Source organism: Miscanthus floridulus, chromosome 7 (assembly GCF_019320115.1).
Source record: "Miscanthus floridulus cultivar M001 chromosome 7, ASM1932011v1, whole genome shotgun sequence".
NCBI lineage: Eukaryota > Viridiplantae > Streptophyta > Magnoliopsida > Poales > Poaceae > Miscanthus > Miscanthus floridulus.
Window position 1 is genome coordinate 40569777 of NC_089586.1, and position 14708 is coordinate 40584484.

At 46.7% G+C, this 14708-nt stretch overlaps 2 protein-coding genes across 2 annotated transcripts; one reads left to right on the forward strand and one right to left on the reverse strand.

Annotated features, from left to right (window-relative positions):
- The first annotated feature begins 494 nt into the window (after positions 1–494).
- Positions 495–1286, forward strand: LOC136465404 (uncharacterized). Its single transcript, XM_066464150.1, has 2 exons — positions 495–892; positions 965–1286. Exons 1-2 carry the CDS (start codon positions 495–497, stop codon positions 1284–1286), a joined length of 720 nt encoding a protein of 239 aa, XP_066320247.1.
- An 8734-nt stretch (positions 1287–10020) lies between these two features.
- On the reverse strand, positions 10021–11067 carry LOC136463090 (uncharacterized). The gene has a single exon (XM_066462121.1). The coding sequence runs from the start codon at positions 10878–10880 to the stop codon at positions 10533–10535; it is 348 nt and encodes a 115-aa protein (XP_066318218.1). The 5' UTR covers positions 10881–11067; the 3' UTR covers positions 10021–10532.
- Positions 11068–14708: the final 3641 nt, after the last annotated feature.

Below are 14708 nucleotides of genomic sequence, written 5' to 3' on the forward strand. Positions count from 1 at the left end.
GGCGTTGGAGGCCATTGCAGCGATGCGCGTCGGCTCCTACTGCGCAAAGAAGGCGACGGCCCAACTGCTGAAGCAAGAGTACGCCAACCTCAAGTTCAAGGATGGTGAATCGGTGGAGGACTTCTCCCCCCGTCTATAGTCGCTCATCAGTAAGCTGAGGAGCCACGGCGTCACCATCGACAAAGAAGATGCGGTCTCCAAGTACCTCCACTCCGTATCAGTGAAGTACATCCAGATCGCTCTCTCCATAGAGACGATGCTGGACCTATCCACCCTTACCATTAAGGATGTGACAGGCTGTCTGCGGCCGATGGATGAGCACATGGAGCAGGCCATGGCAACGACGGACAGCGGCAAGCTGCTACTGACAGAGGAGTGGGCTACTCAAAGAAGCCTCCTCTAACCGCGGTGGCGATGGCAAGCACCGCGGCAAGGCTTCTTCGGACAAGAAGAAGAAGAAGGTCGACCCCAACACGTGATGGCGCTGCGGGAAGATGGGCCATTGGGCAAAGGAGTGCCCAAATCACAAGCAGGAGAAGAAGACTGAGGCTCATCTGACGCAGGCTGATGATGATGATGAGGCCACTCTCCTGATGGCGACATTCTGTGCACTGCACGACGTTGAGGCCAAAGAGAAAGAAGAGATAATGGCGGTGGAAGTGCCTAGGAAGGCTCTGAAGGTTGTCAACCTCGATGAACCGCGCGCCCAAGTCCACCTTGGACGTATGGGCGACGAACAGGAGCAGCGGTGGTACCTGGACTCCGACGCTAGCAACCACATGACGGGCTCCAATGAAGCCTTCTCTAAGCTCGACGACAATGTGACCGTCACGATGAAGTTCGGTGATGGCTCAAAGGTGGCGATCCGAGGACGAGGCACCATCATCTTCAGGTGCTAGGACGGCGAGCACCGCACGCTGACGGATGTATATTACATCCCGTAGCTACGTTCAAGCATCATCAGCATTGGCCAGCTAGATGAGCGCGGAAGTGAGATACTGATCAAGGATGGAGTCCTCATGATCAGGGACCGGGAGGAGCGCCTTCTTGCCAAGGTGATAAGGTCCCAGAACCTGTTGTACCTACTCGACTTGAAGGTGGAGCAGCCGGTATGCCTGGCAACACGGTACACTGAGGAACCGTGGCTGTGGCATGTCCGGTTCGGCCATCTCAACTTCGACGCGCTCGGTCAGCTAGAGAAGATGGTCCGAGAGCTGCCCCACATCAAGCACACAGGCGAGGTTTGTGATAGCTACCTAGCCAAAAAGCAGAGGAGACGCTCTTGAGCTCGTCCATGGTGATCTTTGTGGGCTAATCATGCCAGCCACAAACGGCGATCGGCGCTACTTCCTCCTACTCGTGGATGATTGCAGTCGCTATATGTGGCTGCAAATCTTGATGAGCAAGGACGAGGTAGTGGAGGCGATCAAAAAGTTCAAGGCACGTGCGGAGGTGGAGAGTGGCAAGAAGCTACGCATGCTACAGACTAATTGTGGTGGCGAATTCACTTCGGTGGAGTTCGCTGCGTACTGTGTGGATCAGGGTGTGTTGCGACACCATACCGTGTCATACTTGCCATAGCAGAATGGTGTGGTGGAGCAGCGGAACCAGACGGTGGTCGGCATGGCTTGATCCATGATGAAGGCTAAGAGCATGCCGATAAGATTCTAGGGTGAGGCAGTGACCACGGCAGTGTTCATCCTCAACCACAGGCCCACCAAGGCCCCAAAGGGCAAGACGTCGTTCAAAGCTTGGTAGGGGCGCAAGGCGAGCGTGTCCTTCCTCCGGACATTCGGCTGCATCGGCCACGTTAGGAAGACAAAGCCGGTCCTCACCAAGCTAGATGATAGGAGCACACCGATGGTGCTCCTGGGCTACACGAAAGTTACCAAGGCTTACCGACTCTACGACCCATGCGGAGGCAAGGTGGTTGCCTCGCACGACATCATGTTCGACGAGAAGGCGGCCTGGGCCTGGGACAGTCCAAGCAAGGGGGAAGCTAGTGGTTTCACCAGCACCTACGTCATCGAGCACTTGGTCATCCATGGTGGTGGAAATGCTGGAGAGGAGGTGCCAACCACTCCAGCAACAGAGCCAAGCACTCTTGGGGCGGTGCCGAGCAGTCCTGTAGTGGTGCCGACCACTCTAGGACGAGTGCCGAACGCTCCCATAGCAGAGCCAAGAAGTCTTGTAGTGGTGCCGACCACTCCAAGACTAGTGCTGAGCACTCCTGTAGTGGTGCCAACCACTCCAGGAGTGGTGATGAGCGGACTAGGAGTGGTGACGAGACGGGGTGCCGAGCACTCCAGGTGTTGTGCCGACCACTTTGGCAGAATAGGGGACTCCATCGACGCCGATCGAGTTCGTCTCACCTCTAAGTGACATCATTGAGTTCGTGGATGTCTTCCACGACAGTGAGGAGGTACAGTTCCACAGGCTAGACGACATCATCGGCGGCATAGGGCCCTCAGTCCTGGTGGGTTGGCTGCTCAATGACCTAGAGCTACTTCTCGTCTGTGCAGAGGAACCACCCACGTTCGCGTTGGCCGAGCGCGATGCCAATTAGCAACGGACGATGCTAGAGGAGATGAAGGCGATCGAGGAAAACAAGACTTGGGAGCTCATCGATCCACCTCTAGGATGCCCATCCAATCGGCCTAAAGTGGATGTACAAGGTCAAACGGGACGAGCAAGGTGCCACTGTCAAGCACGAGGCGCGCCTCGTCGCCCGAGGCTTTGTCTAGCGCGAGGGCATCGACTTCAAGGAAGTCTTTGCACCGGTAGTGCACATGGAGTCTATCTGACTGCTGCTGGCTTTGGCAGCAGTGAAGGATTGGCGCGTCCATCACATAGACATAAAATCAGCCTTCCTCAACGGTGAGCTGATGGAGACGGTCTTTGTCAGGCAACCTCTGGGTTTCGCCATCAAGGGGGCAGAGCATAGGGTGCTCTGACTATGCAAGGCCCTCTACGGACTATGACAGGCACCGCATGCGTGGAACGCCAAGATAGACGCCACGCTGGGCGAGCTTGGGTTCACACGGTGCACAACCGAGCATGCGCTCTACACACGGTGACGGGGAAGGAGGGGCTCATCGTCGGCGTGTATGTGGATGACTTGATCATCACTGATACGCGTGTGGAGGACATCGACAATTTCAAGCGTGAGATGGCGGCTCATTTTTGAAAGAGCGATCTTGGTGCGCTCTCTTACTACCTTAGCATCGAGGTGAGACAAGGGAAGGAGGCGCTCATGCTCGGTCAGAGCGCGTACGCCTCGAGGCTGTTGGAGCGGAGCGACATGGCTGAGTGCAAGCAGTGTGTGACTCAGATGGAGGAGCGGCTGAAGCTGACGAAGGCTAGTACTATAGCGAAGTTAGATGCAACACTCTACCGGAGCATCGTCGGTGGTCTACGCTACCTAGTCCACAAGAGGCCGAACATTGCATTCGTTGTGGGCTACGTCAGCCGCTTTATGGAGGATCCCCGAGAGGATCACTAGGCTACAGTGAAGCAGCTGCTGCGCTACATCAAGGGGATGGTGGATCAGGGGATCGTCTTCCCTAAGACCTATGGAAGTGGGTTGCAGCTCACTATGTTCAGCGATGCAGACATGGCGGGGGACATCGACGGACGGCGGAGCACCTCTAGTGTGTTTGTTTTCCTCGAGTCGGCTCCAATTTCATGGTTGTCGCCGAAACAGAAGGTGGTAGTGTTGTCCACATGCGAGACAGAGTACGTGGCGACGGCCATAGGGACATGCCAAGCTGTGTGGCTACGCTGGCTGCTGGGCGAGCTAACCGGTCTGGAAGCTCACCCACCAACACTGATAGTGGACAACCAGCCCGCCATCGCCCTCGTGAAGAATTCGGTTCTCCACGACCGGAGCAAGCATATCGACGTCAAGTTCCACTTCCTCAGGTACTGTGTCGATGGAGGGTAGATCGTCATCGAATTCGTCGAACCTGGTCGGCAACTCGTGGACGTCATCACCAAGCCGCTCGGTCGTCTTCGGTTCACGGAGCTGAAGAAGATGATCGGCATGGAGAGGGTTCTAGGGTTAGCAGCAAGATTAGGTGAAGAATTATTAAGTAATCTGCTGCTCCCCTGTATGAACGGGCGGCAGGGGCAGATGCCGAAAGGCTCTCTGCTACTGCACTGTAGCTACTGCAGGGGCAGACGCCGAAAGGCTCCCCTGCCGTACTGTATCCACGGCAGGGGCAGGCGTCAAAGTCAGTTCTACTGTCACATCTAGGAACTATAGCAGCATGGCAGCTTGATATGTCTGTGTACTAGAATTAGATGGGTAGAGTTGTATATATAGTTTCCCACTGCAACTCAGTAAAGTGCGAGTTCAGTTTTGCCATCTCCTCTGCAGAGCTCGGGCCAACGCTGATGCTTGTACTGTGTGCGCGCACTCTGTTCTCTCTCTTCTTCTATCTCTAGCCATAGTGTGTGGTCGACAGCGCTGGTGAGCGATCGGTTCACCCTTGCCGGAGATCCAAGGCCAACAAAGTGGAGGAAGCCTGGAGTCGCAATGAATCGTCGCTGTAAGGCGACGTGAACGCGCGGGGCGACACGAGTGGACACGGCTGGGGCAAGCGCAGAGCGGGCTTTACGCGAGCGGGGACGAGCGCAGATGAGCGGCTTTTTAGGCAAGGAGGGCGACGCTAACGCGGCGAGCGCAAAAAGGAACGGAGAGAATTTGGATTGGAGAGTCGGATGGCAACACAATGTAAGCAAGGGAGTCACGTAGCTGGATGGACGGGGCGATTGCAAGGGAGTCACGTACTCACATAGAACACGCGGTTTGATGGAGGGGCGAGCGGGGCGATTAGCCACGCAACGATAACCTTAAGTATTTTTTCGTGTAGAGATTTATAATGTTTTGAAAAATAATTTTAGAACCGGGCACATTGCCAACCGTGTCTAGAAACCGATATCATCCTCTAAAACTAATGATTTCTAAGCATCCTTGAGAATTAAGAATCACCTCTGTAAATTAATTTTAATTCACAGTGGCGAAAGTGCCCAATGTAGGAGTGGCAGATTATGATTTAGTTGCCGCTACATGGAGCCGTCCATGGACCGCGGACTAGCTAGGGATGGAGTCACGGGTTAGTCATGTGTGTGTGTGTGTGTATATATATATATATATATATATATATATATATATATATATATATAGAGAGAGAGAGAGAGAGAGAGAGAGAGAGATAGATAGATAGATAGATAGATAGATAGATAGATAGATAGATATAGATATAGAGAGACGAATATGTCCCTTTTTATGTTAGCCACCCTGAGCCATCAGACCACGTCATCTTCTCCATTGACGCTAGCAAAGTGACGAGAAAAACCGGCCGGCTATCCACATCTCCTGTGGCAATCGAGTCGTACTCGTACGTGCGCATGGTCTAAATTACCTGAAGGTTACACGTAAAAAAGCTGGGCATAAAATTTTTCATTCCACGCGCACTGATTTGACATGTCTTGGTAACCTCTCAATACTCGCCCTGGCGTAGGTAGTCAACACAGGATTTTTATAATTTTCAGTGAATATCGTCTTTTACAGATGGCGGCATGCATGCAATGCATACATATGGCTGACAGTGCTGTACTGTCACCGACACTACTCTACTCGAGGCGGTTGTTACTGGAGATACCGTAGTATTCTTGTGTTGCGTAAGGAGAATACCATCTTGAGATTTGTTGACTTCAATTCCAAGGAAATAATGAAGCTTGCCAAGATCCTTGAGAGTGAATTCCTTGTTGAGATCAGCAAGCAATGCTTGTGTGGCTGCCTAAGAGAAACAGACAACAATAATATCATCACACATAGTTGAGTCGAAAAATTGTGACTTTGCCCATGTGATAGAAAAACAAAGAAGTGTCGGCTTTTGAGGGATGGAAACCAAGATGTTGTATCTTTGTGCTGAGTCGAGAGTACCATGCCCGAGGGCCGGGGCTTGCTTCAGACCATATAGTGCTTTGCCCAACTTACAGATGTAGTGAGGTGCAGACTCATCCTCATATCCAGGTGCTTGCTTCATCAACACTTCCTCCTCTAGAACACCATGAGGAAACGCATTCTATATGCCCAATTGATGAAGGCTCCATCCTCGTGACACACAATGGAGAGTATAAGTTTGATTGTTGCAGCTTTAACAACGGGACATACTATTGCTTGAAGCCTTTTGCAACCAACCAAGCCTATCGGTCAATGGACCCATAAGCATGTCTCTTTATCTTGTAGACCCATTTGCAATCAATGACATTGCACCCTTGTGCTGGAGGAACTAGATGCCATGTGTTATTCTTGATGAGAGCAGCATATTCAACATCCATTGCATTTTTTCCAATTTTTATCAAGTAGTGCGTCTTGGAGATTTTAGGGTTCACTAGTTGTAGAGAGAAAACCATACCGAATGATGCCATCGGTGAAGATCCTAGGTTGACGAATCCCATGTTGCAGACATGTCCTTGGTCGAGGAACAGAAAGAGGATCTGGTGCAGCAATAGGAGTGTCTGATGGCAACACAGGAGAATCCGAGCGAAAGGCACAGAAGATCCCGTGGGGAGTATCTATGGTGCATTAGAAGCGGGCATGGGTGTTTGCTCGCAGCGGTTTGAGGCGTATACGTGGTAGACGGAGAGTGGAATAGTCCTGCAGCAGTTGTGTTGGCGCAGGTGGTGTGGTAGGCGACGATTGACCCCCTATCAAGCGCGGTTGTCGGGGCAGGGCCGCCTGGCGTCGATTCCAAAGGCGAACTCCATGTACTTGTCACAGGTTGTTAGGCTCAGGAACCACGCCGGTAGTTTGCTGCATGAAACGACGCCCAGAAAGAGTAGCACCATCTAATTTTTCTGCAAAATCTTTAGGATTAGCAACAAGAGTAGTAGGACTATCATCAGCATGGTCATCTAGTGTATTGCCCCTAGGTGTTTGGTCTTGTAGAAGGACTTTAACACGGAATCGTGTGCCAGCAGTAGAGTGGAAGTTTGCAAGCTCTGATACCATGTAAAGTTTGTGTAAGCATTCTCACCTCTTTGTGGAGGCCACATGAGTTTATTTATAGAGTCAAGAATAGCCCTTGATGTGGCAATACAAGGCAAGACTTAATCCGAGATTGCTTGTTATAATTAGCCTATTATACAATATGCTAATGCATACAAAGGATATTTACCGTCTATGACTATCAATCAATCTTAGATCTTTGTCATGCTGATTTGCATGATGGGAAGCTTCCATTTCTAACAGTAGGTAGAATGGGATGAGAGCACGCGGTGACCGATTTTCCATCTAGGGGTGTACGCATTAGGGGGAATTAGCTAGGGTACACAAGAATTTGTGAAGCGCAGATGCTTTGGAAGGGGATGAGAATAGAGCAGGACAGCAGCGCAGATTTGGAATATAAGGGAGAATACAACTCTAGGGTTTGAAACTGGGTCGGCCAATTTTTTCATGCGAGAAAGACCTAGATTGGGCCATTTTTGCAAATGATCCATTCAATGATATAAGTATTTTAAAAACGGATGATGTAACATTAAATGTGAATATATATATATATATATATATATATATATATATATATATATATATATATATATATATATATATATATATATATATATATATATATATAGAACTACTATCCTATAGCTGGCTGCAGAATAACTTATTCTGTAGCCACTTTGAGTTACGATAATTACTATGTTAATTTACGAGATTTACAGTAACTCCTTACTAAGTGGTTTAATATAATGTTATGGTAAATATCCACATGTGTTATAGTAACCCAACTATCGTAAATATGTATTGACATTATGGTAAATTAGTATATAAAATTATGGTAAATGGAGGTGGCTACAGAATAACTTATTTTGTAGCCGGCTGCTGAATAGCCTCTCCCTATATATAGAACTACTATCCTGTAGCTGGCTACAGAATAACTTATTCTGTAGCCACTTTGAGTTATGATAATTACTATGTTAATTTACGAGATTATAGTAACTCCTTACTAAGTGGTTTACTATAACGTTATGGTAAATATTTCCATGTGTTATAGTAACCCAACTATCGTAAATATGTATTGACATTATGGTAAATTAGTATATAAAATTATGGTAAATGGAGGTGGCTACAGAATAACTTATTTTGTAGCCGGCTGCTGAATAGCCTCTCCCTATAGAGGCTATTCAGCAGCCGGCTACAAAATAAGTTATTCTGTAGCCACCTCCATTTACCATAATTTTATATACTAATTTACCATAATGTCAATACATATTTACGATAGTTGGGTTACTATAACACATGGAAATATTTACCATAACGTTATAGTAAACCACTTAGTAAGGAGTTACTATAATCTCGTAAATTAACATAGTAATTATCATAACTCAAAGTGGCTACAGAATAAGTTATTCTGTAGCCAGCTACAGGATAGTAGTTCTATATATATATATATATATATATATATATATATATATATATATATATATATATATATATATATATATACCGATGGCCAATCAGTAAACATGGAATTACTAAATGTTGATTTGTGAGACACTTTAGCGACGATTGTTCATCAATAGTTATTTTTATTTTAGCGACTGACATCTGACCACAATGTGGTGGAGTGGTGTATTGAAACGAGGAGCTCTATTGAGAGGCCTTCCTAAAGATGCATTTTATTTTATATTAACCAATATGTATAATAACCTAAAAGCCTCCACAAGAACAGTTAACTTCCACAAATCTGAGGCTCATTTTTTGAACTTGCTAGGAGGATTACTATACTACTACAAAAATGATTTCAATGGTGCTCTTTTTTCCGGAGGTAGCTCCATCAAACACTCTCTTAAAATCGATTTCTAACGTGGTTGTTGTCTAAAATGTTCATTATTTTCATAGGCAGTTGGGGTTACAGATCAAGAAATGGTATTTATAGATGCAGTTGGTAATGGGACCTGCCTCTAAAAATTGGTGCAGAAAAGAAAATTTAACTTTCTGGATATGTTTTAAGTTCATAGATTTTAAAATTCATTTTTTTATTTTTGTTAAACGACCTCGAATGAAGATACCTCATGAACCAAATTGTAGTGCTCGACGAGATCTAAAACTTTATAGTTCACACTTTTTTCGTGAAACTTAATACAAAATGATAGCATCATACGCTTCACAAAGTGATTCTATGGCACCATGTGGTAGGAGAGGTTTCTTTTGAGGCAAGAGGTTTTTTTTTAATTCATTCCCTAAGAACCGACTCACAAGCGTGGCACTTCTCTAGTGGGCTTCTCTCAAGATTAAAAATATTCATGTTGTTTTGCTTATTTACAATTTTTTGAAAATAATTTTAGAACCATGCCACATTGTCGACCGTGTCTACAAACCGATGTCATGTCATCCTCTCAAAACCAATATTTTCTAAACATCCATGAGATTTAAGAACCGCCAATGTAAAATAATTTTGAGTGGGCCAAAATGCTCAATGTAGGAGTGCCAGATTATGGTTTAGTTGCCGCTGCATAGAGCCGTCCATGGACCGCGGACTAGCGATCGATCGAGTCACGGGTTAGTCAAGGACTACTATATATATACGAATATGTCCCTTTTTCTGTTAGTCACCCTGAGCCATCAGACCACGTCGTCTTCTCCATTGACGCTAGCAAAGTGACGAGAAAAACCGGCCGGCTATCCACATCTCCCGTGGCGAGTTGTACGTGCGCATGGTCTAAATTAGCTCAAGGTTACACGTAAAAAATCGGGCATAAAAACTTTCATCGCACTGATTTGACATGTCTTGGTATCAATACTCGCCCTGCCGTCGGTCAACCGGTAGTCAACACAGGATTTATATTTTTCCAGTGAATAACATATCTTTTACAGATGGCGTCATGCATACGTATGGCTGACAGTGCTGTACTGTCACCGACACTACGACTCGAGGCAGTTGAACTGTTTGTGAAGTAATCATGCGCGAAAGCCTCAACAAAAGTGAGCATGTAACTTCTTGGTCGGATTAAAAGTAGGATGGCAGAAACCATCGTTTAACAGCTGGGACCAGAGCAAGACATATAAAAGTAGAAACAATTTTAAGCAACAAGAGAGAAAAGATTGAAATGACCAGCACTTGAAATAAACTCTCTGTCTTAGCTTCTTCATCATCATGTGCAGGCGGCTGCGTCTTCCTGGCTAATCCGATCTATACATAGCAAAATAATGAAAAAAGTTGGAAATGCTGCTTAACAAACAAGTTACAACTAGGCAGCTGGACGCTAATGACTAGATTATCCCTAATTAAGTATCCCCAACAATACACTACTATATAGCCCGATTGAACTGAGCCATGGCCGTCCACCAGTAGTAACCACTCGCTCTTCAGCGATTGGCTTTGCTATATCCTACAAGTTTTCCCACCCCACACAGGGTGTACACCAGAACATGCTTCGAGTCTTGGAGACTATCAACAACAACAACAACAAAAAACGCAAGTACGTACGCATATGACAAGACAGCTGCTAAGTGGCTAATAATCATCGGAGGTGGCGGCCGCCGTCTCGGCCGGGCACTCGACGATGCTCTCAAGGCTGGGCCGCCATCCGTTGGTGGCGGCCCGGCCCTCACGCTTGGGCGCCATCTCCTGGAGCACGTCCTCGAGGCGGCGGTCGCCGGCCTTGAGCTGCGCCACCAGCCACCCCAGCTCGCCCTTGGTCAGCACCATCTTCACCTTCGTAACTGACGGCGCCACCCCTTGATCAATTATTACCTCCTCATCATCACCAGCAGGGCTTCTCCTCCGCTGCAGCAGCTGCCGTCCTGCTTCTACGGCGCCGCAGCTGCTATCGCCGCCGCTGCTCTGGACGCAGTTGCCCATGGCCGAGACTCTGTGACTGTACCTATAGCTACTAGCTAGCTCCACTGCTCAAAAGCTAGCTAAGCTCAGGCCGCAGCTACGTTAGGTTGGTTGGTTATTGGGTGGCTTGGGTTGGTTTGGTACAGCCGTGCAGGCGAAGTGAGTCGTAATAAGAGGGTGGGGGTTGGGACGAGGTAGAGGCATATATCTGAGCATTATATAGTAGTAACTAACGCTGTTGTTTCGTTTGTCATGTGTGCTAGCTGGTGCATCGGCAATGGCAATATATATGGCGATGAATAATCCATTTACAGTCGCTTTCTTTTTCTTTTTCTTTTTTTTGGAGATTTACAGTCGCTTTCTAGTTTCTAGGGCACATGGTGGGGGCCTCGTTACTTGCTTACATTCGGTGCTTCGCGTGTGGACGTGCAGCACCGCGAAATGCCCGAGGGACGAAGTCTGCTATGTCATCCCAACACATATAGGAATTAATAAGTCACAGTTATATATGATTGCAGTTATCACCAAAACACTCACCACTTACCTAGGAGCGAGTCTAGATGCTTACAACGAGGCACCTATATATTTTGTTATGTTTGGTCACAAATTATATATATAAAAAATCCGGCAGCGGGTAGATACCCTGAGCTATTTTAATTTAAGGTAAAGGACTTCTCACCCAGCACCAGAAAATCCCGAACCCCATGCCCCGCCCGCACACAGGGTCTGTTATCCGGTGAGAGGGCCGGTCTATTTCACCTGTGCTTCGAAAACGCGGGACAGGTGAGAGAGTTTTTTTTCCACACCGCCAACCAGAAATTCGCCTCACAAAGGATTCGAACTCTGGCCACGGGGTTTTCCAATCCATTATTGCTAGTGCGTGGATATCCTGTTAAAGCATCTCCAAGAGCCTTTCTAAATTTCACTCTAAATCTTCATTTGAAGAGTCATTTACATAAAAATTAATTTCTATATTTTTTCATTCTCCAACAGTTTTTTTATATCTCATGCGCACTCTAGAGAACCATTCTCATCTTCTATTTTTGCCTAGCGATAAATCCAGAATAGAAGATGTCTATATTTGGATAATCATTTAGAGAAGCTATTGGAGTGTAATTTTTCACCAAAATCCCTATTCCTAGCATTTAGACAAGATATAGAGAGTCTCTGGAGATGCTCTTACGAATGATAAAACTATACGTTATAAAAGCATCTCTAAGAGATTAGCCAAAAAAATAGTCAAATTTACTAATTTAGCTACCCTCTAAAATAGATTTGATAATAAAATACTATAGTACTCCAACAGAAACCAAGAGGATAGATGGCTAGTAAGAGATAGACTATCCAAAAGTGGAGAGCGAATGAGGTGGGATGGAGAGCTACTAAATTTGGAGTGTCATTTACATAGTCTGTTGGAGACGTTTTTCCTCCAATAATAACCATATTTACTTTTGAAAAATAATTTAGCTAATTTCTCGGAGATGCTCTAAGAAACACAGAAATAGACGAACATGTACAACGAAAGATACCAAAATTAGGTCCGGACAAAAAACTCGTAACTCGTTAGCTCAGTCAACTCGTTCGTTAGTGGCTCGGCTCGAGCTCGGCTCGTTTGAATTTTTATTTAATGAGCTAGCTCGTGCCAGCTCGGTTAATTAACGAGCCAGCTTGCGAGCGGCTCGCGAGCCAAATCAAGCCAAGGTAATTCACATGACAACAACTGCAATCGGCCTATATATCCATCGGCCCAGCCAAGTACAACTTTAAGCGGTCCATATATCCCACTGCCTATGGTCCAACACGATTAAACACTAAAATTCTAGACCAATAGACCCTCGGGCCCCACCCAGTTACCCCACCGGCCTACTCTACGGCATCATGTTCACACGAGATGAGTCCAAAATTCAAATGTATTTTGTTTATTCCATCTTAAATATGCATGTGATGTGTTTGTTGCTAGCTTGCAGTTATAATCTCTACATAATGTATTTTTGTGTTTTGGCTCACGAGCCAAACGAGCTAGCTCGAGCTCGCTAACGAGTCGAGCCGAGCTAGTCTTCTGGTTCGTTTGTATAATGAGCCATAACGAGCCGAGCCATAACAAGCCGGCCTGGCTCGATATTCAGCCCTAACCAAAGTCACAGGCATCCTCGACCACAATATATACATGACAACGTTATTAGGGGACACGTCCGTCGACCAACGTAGACGTACGACCCAACCCAACCGACGACGTTGGTAGTTAGCTGCACGTGAACTCGCTACCATCCATGCACCAACACAATTAGAGGCCAATTGGCACGAACCCAAAAGTTTCCATTTCCATTTCATGGTCGTCGTCCTACTTGAGGTGGATCAATTTCTATATCATCAGCTGGGCCAGGAGATCCGACGACCCATAGAGTATATACATAAATACATAATAAACGCATGCAGGCGTATACGTACATATATGTAGAAATGTTTCAGAATAGGGCTGTCAAACTATTTGTCTTTCATCTACAGCGTCTTCACTAGCTTCTGTTACATACATACCAGCTGATTTCAGCTGCGTAGCTTCCGCTTAGCGTCGTGGATCATGACAATGCTACCAGCCTACCAACATCCGGCAATCGGTACAGGAGCTAACCACGCAAACTGCCATGGAAAAAAGAAGAAACAATACAAAACGCCTAACAGGATGACTAGCACGGTTAGAGACCTGTCATGGTCAGTCAGAACATGAGCAAAGCCGTCTACTACTAGTCTACTACACAACGGGAGGCAGCTGGAGAAGGAGAAAAAGAAGGCAGCGGATCCTGGCAGAGTGACAGTCCTGACAGGAACAAGCGACGTCGAGCGTTTAGCGGCGGTACGGTTCGCCATCAGCCCATCACCCATCGCTCGTGCAATTTCCCGGCTAGCTAGTTCAAACGCTCTTCCTGCTGACATGGGCATAGCATCAGGCTGACATGGCACTACTCACTCGAAGCTGCCAGCATTTGGCGTCTGCAAGAGAACAAGCAGCGGAAAAGATAGGAGATGGTGCAAATGGCAGCAGCATCTACAATGGAATCAAAACCTGACGAAACTATGTAACGAACCAGCCAACAGGAATTAATAGGGGAGAATCCTAAACTATTTGCGAGCCAGCAGTTTTGTTAACCTGGATAGTGATAAACAGATAAACAAATTGAGATGCATCATGCATGTGCTGCTGTCATGTTCAGGACTCTCTGCAACTTGGCCTCCGAAAGTTGCAACAAGCGCACAAGAGCACGACACTGCTACATTGCAATGAAGAAGATTGGTGATATCAAACACTCCTGGGCTCCACGCTTGCAACGAAACAAGGCATTATTTTCTTTCTTTTCTTTTTGTAGATAATATATAAATGATGCAAACAATGACGTTGCGAATGCGTACAGTGACCCTGACTTGCTTCTGATCCCTTTCCATCCATCTGTAAGCCCAGAACATAGTGTGTGGACAAGAACAGCAGTTGGTGCATCGCAGTCACGACGATGTCAGAGCGAAAATATGCAGGATTTCATTGCGTTAGCCGTTAGGAGCTGCACTGCACCGATGCCAAAGCCAAAGGGCGAGGAGGGCTCTTCCTGTCAATCATCACTAACGAATCTGTCTCAGAGCGAGGCACGTATCATCTACACAAATTAGTTTGTGTTTTGGTTTCCGGGACAAGAAAGGAAGAAAATGGCCAGAGATGGCAAGTGCATTATAGTATTGCAGATAGTGAATTCATCCACAGATTTACAGGAATGATCGAATCACAATGTCTGCAGCAGCACTACATCAGGCGCAGGTTCAGCTACTGCTCACGGTCCGGCAACAGAAGGCAAATTAACACGC

Coding starts and splice junctions, on each gene's coding strand:
- LOC136465404 (XM_066464150.1), top strand. CDS start 495: ATGGGCCATTGGGCAAAGGAGTGCCCAAATCACAAGCAGGAGAAGAAG. Junction 893..964: donor CGAGGCACCATCATCTTCAG/GTGCTAGGACGG, acceptor AAGCATCATCAG/CATTGGCCAGCTAGATGAGC.
- LOC136463090 (XM_066462121.1), bottom strand. CDS start 10,880: ATGGGCAACTGCGTCCAGAGCAGCGGCGGCGATAGCAGCTGCGGCGCC.